Source organism: Cupressus sempervirens, chromosome 1 (assembly GCF_028749045.1).
Source record: "Cupressus sempervirens isolate cs-2001-9-10 chromosome 1, ASM2874904v1, whole genome shotgun sequence".
Classification (NCBI taxonomy): domain Eukaryota; kingdom Viridiplantae; phylum Streptophyta; class Pinopsida; order Cupressales; family Cupressaceae; genus Cupressus; species Cupressus sempervirens.
The window spans coordinates 129,397,697-129,406,276 of record NC_143118.1 but is presented as its reverse complement, the minus strand read 5'-3'; the positions used below and the strand labels follow the sequence as shown (position 1 = coordinate 129,406,276).

The 8,580-nt window shown below is 34.0% G+C and overlaps 1 protein-coding gene across 4 annotated transcripts; it reads left to right on the top strand.

The window, feature by feature from the left end:
- The first annotated feature begins 2,267 nt into the window (after positions 1-2,267).
- Positions 2,268-8,340, top strand: LOC149576503 (embryo-specific protein ATS3A-like). Of its 4 annotated transcripts, XM_089817480.1 has the most exons (4): positions 2,268-2,807; positions 2,997-3,283; positions 6,958-7,059; positions 7,632-8,340. In XM_089817480.1, exons 3-4 carry the CDS (start codon positions 6,973-6,975, stop codon positions 8,115-8,117), a joined length of 573 nt encoding a protein of 190 aa, XP_089673606.1. In that variant the 5' UTR covers positions 2,268-2,807; positions 2,997-3,283; positions 6,958-6,972; the 3' UTR covers positions 8,118-8,340. The 4 variants fall into 4 exon arrangements, with proteins under 4 accessions (XP_089673606.1, XP_089673616.1, XP_089673609.1 ...); XM_089817490.1 differs by lacking the exon at positions 2,997-3,283; XM_089817483.1 differs by lacking the exons at positions 2,268-2,807; positions 2,997-3,283 and adding an exon at positions 4,948-4,966.
- Positions 8,341-8,580: the final 240 nt, after the last annotated feature.

The window sequence follows — 8,580 nt, the reverse complement described above, 5'->3', positions numbered from 1 at the left end:
TTATGTTTGCATATCCAATCCAATCGATGCTTCCCATGAGTTGTCATCTTTACATTCTGTAGTATGCTATGATAATCCTTAATGCAGACAATATAATCTTTACTATATCTCATTAATGTGGGTTGAAAACCACTGGAATTTCATCATTGTCATATGTCTAGAAAATATTTTACCGATCATTGGAAATGTTTTGCATTAGCAACATTTCTTAATAGTGTTGTGCATTAGCAACATTTCAATATAATTTAGAAAACAATAAATGGATAAGTGTTTTTTTAAAACCCCAAGGATTAAATTCAGCTTAATGGCTTTTGATTTAATAATTTGTAGTGGTATTGAATTCTATTGTGTTATATCAATACTTGTGACTAGTTTCAGCTAAAGATGAAAGGATTAAAAAGGTGTCACTTTGTAGCACCTATGAGTACACAAATTACTTGCTGAATGGTGTCGTAGTTCTTAATTTTCCTATTCCCTACTATAGTAGGAATGATGACTTATGTGCTAATCCTTACACTTCTTATCATTCATTTGCTGAATATGCTTGCATATAGCCATGGTTATAGCCCATATTTGTAGTTTTCCTTAAGCATGGTTTTTTAAGATGGAGATATTCATTTAATGAGATAATTTTCTATTTTTTTAGGTGTTGATTACTTGAGGTATTATAAAAGATTCTAATGAAATCTGAATAGTTGTTAATACATTGCAATTTTATTAGTGAATTTTTCTCATTTGGTCATCTAAAAATATCTTTTTTTTTTTCATAATTTTGTCTAGCATCTATAAATATTGTAGATGGTTTTAATGGTTTGAAATATGGAGTAACATTGATGTCTGCTAGTTTTGGTGTTTTAATGTATGTGTAAAATTATATATCATCTTCCTAATTGAATGTAATTTTTAATGTTTTATATGTTCATTATTTATACAAGGTTGATGGATTTAAATTACCAATGTGTGAGTGTGGCGTTGGCCCTATAGTACTGAAGACTTCGCACACAACGAATAATCCAGAACGTAAATTCTTGTGTTGTCCAAATGCCAGAAAGGTGGTTACTACTTTTTTTCTAGGTTTACATTTTATGTTACAACTAAATATTGTGGCAACCACTAATTTAGATTTGGTATTGTAGGGGAAAAGTGGCTGTAATTACTTTCAGTGGGTCGATGACGTCCTGCCTGCATCAACCGTAGCGAAATCTATAACACATGAAAGTAATGATTGCAAGTTGTGCAAATTACGAGAGGGTGAAAACATGTTTTTGCGAAGCATGTTGTGTATTATAATTGTTTCAGTCTTACTAGCATATTGGGACCATGTGCATAAATGAAGTTAAAAGGTAGAGCGACTATGTAGACTATAACTTATTTTATTATTTTCTGTAAAAACGATGGACATATTTAACAACGATTTGTCTATTTTTTTGTCTATAACTTATTTATGATCATGGTAACTAATTTATGATTGTGGTTTGTATAAATAATGAATATATTCTATGACCATGAATTTTTGTCATGATTGTGTCTAATTTTTTTAATAAATAAATTCCAAAAAATTTAGCTTCACTCCATAAAATAAAAAAATTGAAAAAAAAAAAAAAAAAACTCAATAAAATGTAAGGAAAAGAATATTATTTAACAAAAAAAAAAAAAAAAAAAAAAACGTATTCTAATCCCTGTTGTGCACAACCAAACATAGAATAAACGTATTCCCAATCAAATTCCGGATGACCCAAACATAGAATAAAAATATGTATTCCTATTTTCTATTCATGGAATAATATATCTGAAATACGTATTTCTATTCTCGTATTCCTATTCCCGCGACCAAACGGGCCCTAGAGGAAACAAAAGAAGAAACATAAAATACCTTAGCACAAGGAAAAGGCTCAATGCTATCACTTTTCAAGAATTCGTCATTCATCAGTGAAGATCTGGTAGAGAATGATAGAGACCAGTCACCGATACACCAGCCCACAACATTGTTAGAAGTCCACATTACCACAACATCATGACCACAAACCACAATGGAGGAGATCTTAGCGCAAGCAAGAGGCAGAGATTTTCCCCTTCAAAGGAAGCTAAGACACAATAGATAGACACTTAAAGCTTCGTCCATAAGTAATTACAGGGGTTGGAAGCATGTTGCACATATTATTGATTAAATAGATATGGAAACACAAGTAAAGTATCGTCCATCAGTAATTGACAGGGGCTGGAAGCATTGCACATATTATTGACTTTTAGTTCTTGTCATGGCATAGAACTATCGCCTAGGTCTAGGTCTAGGATATAACTGGTGATTTATCTATTGATGTACGACTAATCAGTGTGCTTCATTTTCTTTCTACGAATTTGATTTCCAAACTTTCTTGTTTTTCCCGAGGAAAAGATGCTCAATTGTTATCAGCATGCTTCCCAAAATGCATGCTAGCATATTTCTTCTGGCCAGGTTAGGATTTTTATAGGTTCTAATGCAAGAGAAGAAGCGATACTTGAAGCTAGCCAGATCAGGGGTTTTACAGGTTCCAATGCAAGAGAAGAATGGACAATTGAAGTGACGATGTCCGACTTTTATAGGTTTATGAAAATGGTCCGTTCAAGTTTCCTGCTCTACAAATGGCGTCAACAGCTGGCATGGTTGCAGATTTTTTCCCCTTGGGCATGCAGGCCAGCCAGGTTGTGTTTTGTGGCTTACATTAATGTCTATTTTTAGAGACATCGCATAACAAAAAGAAAGGAAGTGGTAAAAACCATTTGTCTGTAGCTTGTCTTCAGCGCTGTAGTGAGATCACAGAAGTCAGGTATGAAGTTCAGTGTGTCCTTGTTCTGCTCCTAAGCTTCTGTTATCCCTTTTAAAGATTTTGTATGAAGTAAGGATTCGAAGGCTTTTGTGCCACGCACCATGTATTTGTTTCCACATATTGCATGCATTCTGCAGCGTGTGAGTAAGGAATACTGATACATTCTGGGCTTGTTTTGGCTTCTCTAAGATTTTTCAGCGGGAAACAGGGGGCGCTTTTATTGAATATTGTCAGCTGGAATGCTTGGCAACTTCTACTTGTTGCAAGGCTATTTGTTTCAATATTTCACTCCACCCTGAGCTTCCAAGGCCCACTTCCCTTATTTCAAGATCCGAAGGAGATGGGTAGAAATTGAGAAAAACCCTTGCAACACTTTATCATCCCCTAAATCAGTATTTTATGCAAGGTCAAACAATATTTTTACAACCTTCTTAAGGTATTGAACATTTTGGAGTAAGACAAACCGATTCTACTAGGTATGTTTCTCTTCTTCTTCTACGTATTTGATTCTAAGATGTACTTACCCATTCCCAAATCCCTATTCATTTGTACTTATTGCTAATTTCATCATAGCTATGCATGAATGTAATATAATCTCACATTTAATGAGGGCAAAGCTACATTCTGTGTATCAGGCCCTTTTTAGTGTGCATAGAATATATAATCAGGGCATGTCATGATATTGCAATTAAATAAGAGAAGAATGCATTTGTGTTGCATAGAAGGAATGTACACCTATAGGGTTTGTAATATGTTGTTCATAAATATGCACCCTCTAGCCAGAAGTTTGTTGATTTGCAGAGATGGAGGTAACCCGAATAAGCTTGGGAGGATTCAGACAAGATGTGAGTGCCAAGGAACTGAAAGAATACTTAGAAGATGCTATAGGAATGTTGTGGAGATGCAGATTAAAGACATCATGGACTCCTCCATAAGTCCATACTCATTTCCAAACTTCACAAAAACCAATGGGGAATCTTCGGTCTAGAACACAGCCAAGATGCCTCCTCATGCCTTTGTCGATTTTGCATCTTCCTGTCAAAGAGGTCAACAAGCTCGCCGATATCAAGATCAATTTTGCATCTTCATGTTCTCAAGATCAATTTTGGTACTGACATGTTATCTAGAGCTATTAAAAGAACAGTCAAGCCACTTAGGTTTTCTAATGTTGAATTAGAAATCAGTACAATGTACAATACTGGCTATTTTGTCTCTAGAACCTAACTCCATAGGAAATGGGTATATTACTATTAACTATGATCTCCATTGGTGGGAAAAATGAAACTTATGCTTTAAGAGGTTTCAGATAGCTTCATACATTTATGTATGCCTTTCGTAAATTTAATAGTTGGGAAATCTAATTTCTTTTTCTCAGTGAGGCTTTGGTTCCATCACTAAGATAGACCCGTTATGTATAAAGGTCTGCCCCGTTATGTATATAGGTCTGCCTAAACTCATAGCAAGGCTTCAAAGAATTCTCCGGCTGATTCATCTGAAGATCATAGGCAATCTTCAAATACAATAACACAAGTTGTCAAGAAATTTTCTAGTAAGATCATATAAAAGTAATGGAATGAACATGAAATAAAATCGAAGTTCAAAATTATTAACTTCCCAGATCTGGAATCTTAGACAATTATACATTAAACTATCTGATACTATGGGGAAAAAAATATTAACTCTTCTAATTATATCATCCCCATCTACCCCTGTTCATCTAATTTCAAGTGTGTTTTGGCATTTTCTATTTCCCCAAATCTGCATTGCATATCGAAAATCATTTACTCATAATCTTATATTTTTTCTACTTGTTCATTTTACTTTCTGGTTTTTAGTGCACAACATCTGATTCGATGTGAAAAAGGTCTCTCATGGAAAAAGTATTGTAGATGATAGAGAAATTTGTGCTTGAGATGTTGCATCTGGGAAGGACTTTTAAGAAGCTTCTATTAGTATGTGCATAAACCTTTTCTTTACCTTCCTTTTTGACTGTTTGGATGTACACCTAAACCTTTACTTATCTTCATTTTTCATGTTTGCATGTTTTAAACTTTGAATCACTGCTTAAATGCATCTATTTTACAGGTTGTTGCTGCTATGCATGCATATTCTTTCGGTTAATGGCAATTGCTGTGATTTTTTGACTGTTGTTTATATTGGTAAGCATGTGTCTTTTTCGTGGGCTTATTCTTTGTTTGGATACTGACAATAATGCATCGTAAAAGATAATAAACTTGTGCATTACCTAACTCATATTGCTTGTCTTGACTGTACCTATTGTGTGTGAAAATTATGAAGATCAAATAGATTCAGTCGTTCACAAAGTGTTGTTCACATGCCTTCTTCGATTCTTTGAACATTTGCAAATTTATACACTGCAAGACGTCAAATGGGCAAAAAGAATCAAACACAGATCACAAATATTTGAGTAGCTTTACATGAGAACTATCAATAAGCCTACAAATAGTTCCAGCTTCCTTTTGTAAAAGTTCTTTATGATGCTGACAATATGGATTGCACTTTGACAATATGGATTCCATTAACAGAGCTGGCTCCAATACAAGTAAAAATTGTAATAAAGACACGCTCTTGCAGATTGAAAGGCCCTGGATTCAAGGAAAACTTCCATATTTATTGGTTATAAATTTAGTTCAAAATTTTCTTACATGTCTCGCCCATGTAAACATCATGGTTAAAATTTGAGGCTACTAGGTTCTGTTAAAAGTTGTATTTGATTACATGTCTCGCTCATGTAAACATCATTACTATGAGAACTGTATATCCACATTTTGCTTAGTACATCTTCCATAATGTGTGACTGTGATTACTGGAAATGCTTCTTTCGGAAAATGAGCATATTCACATTAGGTTTGTTGTATGTTCCATAAGCTATGACTGTTGAGTTACCGTTTTACATGGAAAAAAATTGTGGTCAATGCAAATGCTTCTTTTAGAAATCTTATATCATCAATGATGTAATGTTCTTATTTGTAGATTTCTGGACATGACGTTTGGCAATACATTTACTACAAGCTATTGCTTCATACTCTTAGCTCTAACTTTGAGGTTGTTTGTGTCAACAATCCATTTAAATAAATTAACAATGTTAATGTCATGTTTACACTCTTCCAAATTCATAACAATGCATGAATTTCTGAAGATTGTATATGTTCTCATTTGATGGCATATAAAGAGGTGGACTCTACTGTTTTTAAAAGCACCAACACTTTGCATCTTCCTCCAGACCACCTCTCATGCCTTCCATAAACTCCTAAATATATTAGACCTTGCAGGGTACACAGAGAATTTGTCACCATGAATGACCCCTCCTGTTCGACTATAGTTAATCCTGAAACCTTTGCATTCAAGCATGAAACTTCTACCATCTTCGGCAGGAACTTGACTGTCCTACAACTCTTGTTAATTTTGTTTAGATCTAATTTCCTTTTAGTTTTAACCTTGTTATGGAGAGTAATAGTTAGTGAAAATGTAATAGCATGAAGCTACACAGGTCTTGAGGGATCAATACTTTGCTAGAGTGTGAAAGAAGAACTTCCTGATAAATTCTTCTTTTAAAAAGTGTAGCGTGTCATTTCCATTGCTATGATCAAGGAAGAGAAAGAAGAACCGAATGCACAAAAGGCTAGGATATATGAGTTTCCTTACATGTTGGGAGGGCCATTATAAAAGAAATCAATGAATTTTATATGATGTGAGGTCCCTTCTAAGAATATAAGGGAAAAATAAGTATGGCCCATCTAAGGAAATATATTGGCATTTTGTTCTTCCTTATAGAATCTTGGTACCTTGCGTTTAAATCATTCTTCTGCGACTATTATTTTTCTACAGATAATTTATCCCTATCAAGTCCTTTTGCATTACTCGCAAATGCTACTATATACAAAGCAAACCGCAGACCACATTGTGCAATTGGTTTTCAGGGAATCATTAAAGTTACAGAGTATTGAAGTGGGTCATAATTCCTTCATTTCTTTTTCTTCTTTTTCTGTATACCCATTCATAATTTTTCTTTCTTTTTATTCTTATTCTCATCTGCTTGAGCTACAAGCAATCAGGCTTTCACTATAATAATAACAATTTGAGCAATTCTTACTCACACCGACCTCTCAATTTCATTGTCTTCTGTCAGATTTGATCTGCTGAAATGGCGAGGAGGCTGCCATTGTTTGAATTCATGGTGTTCCTTCTTCTAAACTGGGTTTTGCTCGAACCCATTTGTGCAGTGCAAGAGGTTAGATTGATTTTGGATCTTAATTTTATCAGTTTTTTTCAATCTATAATGATTCTCATGGTTTATTTATTTTTATTCAATTATTGTGGATTCAATAATAGATCATATAATGTGATTCTCGAAATATCTATGAGAAAAGCAAAAATCAAATCCCAAAACAAAAATAAGAATTCTAAATCTTATGTTTATCAGCTTTCAAATTTTAAGTTTAGCATCTGTTTGCAATCTATGATGATTCTTATCGCTGTTTTTCTGCAATCTATGATGATTCTTGTTGCTGTTTTTGAATTCAATTATCTTTTTTCATCAATGTTATGGATTCTCATAATAGATCATATAATGTGATTCACAAAACATCGATGAAAAAACACGTACAATTGAATTCACAACCGAAAATAACAATTTCAAATCTCTTTTTAGCTGTAAGCTTCAGAGTTTATTTCCATTGCCATGTTTAATTTGAATAGACTTCCATATAACCTATTGATAATTTCCCGTGAATCCCAAAGCTTGGATTGAGTCCTAAGATACCAATTCTTATACTGATTATAGCCCTACAATTACATTGGCAGGGAAAGTGTTCATATACACTGGAGGTAGAGACTGAAAGCAAAGGATTGTTCGATGATGATCAAGGAACCAAAGATCCCGTCCATGTGAGGTTCCAAGACAAAAATGGAACTGAGGTATTAAAGCAGCATCTGAATGAGGGAATGGAAGAAATCTCTTTAAAACCAGGCAAAAAAGATATGTTCAATTTGAGTGGCCCTTGTTTGGAGGGAGATGTATGTTATTTATACTTCAAGGTTGAGGGCAATGATGGATGGAAACTTAAGAGTGCTATAGTCCATGCTACACCAAAGAAGCACACTTTCCATATCAAAAAGTATCTTACTGAGAAAGTGTGGGATGGCAAAGATTGGTGCAAAATATATGAGCAGTTAGCCTCCCACCAATCCATGGGCTCTGATTATCAGACCGAAGACGACGGGAACAAGCCGAGAACCATGCCAAAGTGCACCACACGAGGCAGGAAGCATACGGGCAATTGCTCATAGATGGCAATATACTCCTTGGTGCATGCAATTTGTCTTGCTAGTATAATTTAGGTTTTAAGGGGTTGAGTTAAATGAGTTAAAACTACTGTGTTTTTAAGTGTGGAGATTGAAGTTAAAATTTTCATAGGGGTGTTTATTGTGGAATTGGAATTGGTGGTTCTTTAACTTTCCATAATAAATTTTTACTATGGTGGTGGTTTTTAATAAATGAGATTTCTGAGTAGTGGGGGTGTCTATAAGTAATTTCAATTATAGGGTTGTAATTAGGTTGTATTTGTCTTGATATTGACTTCCCATATATATGAAAAAATGATATGCACTCATCTTTTTATGTTCAATGTTTACTGAATGGTAAGTCTAACATAATTTAAGAATAATTTTTGCTCTTTTAAACCAGAGATATATTTTTATATCTATTGGGAAAGGAAAAGAATTTAATAAGTGTCCTTCCACCTTTCTAGTT

What these genes read in the sequence shown, in the direction of transcription:
- LOC149576503 (XM_089817490.1), top strand. Translation starts at nt 6,973, where the DNA reads ATGGCGAGGAGGCTGCCATTGTTTGAATTCATGGTGTTCCTTCTTCTA. An exon ending in CCATTTGTGCAGTGCAAGAG is followed by an intron (nt 7,060 to 7,631) that starts GTTAGATTGATT and finishes TTACATTGGCAG; the next exon opens with GGAAAGTGTTCATATACACT.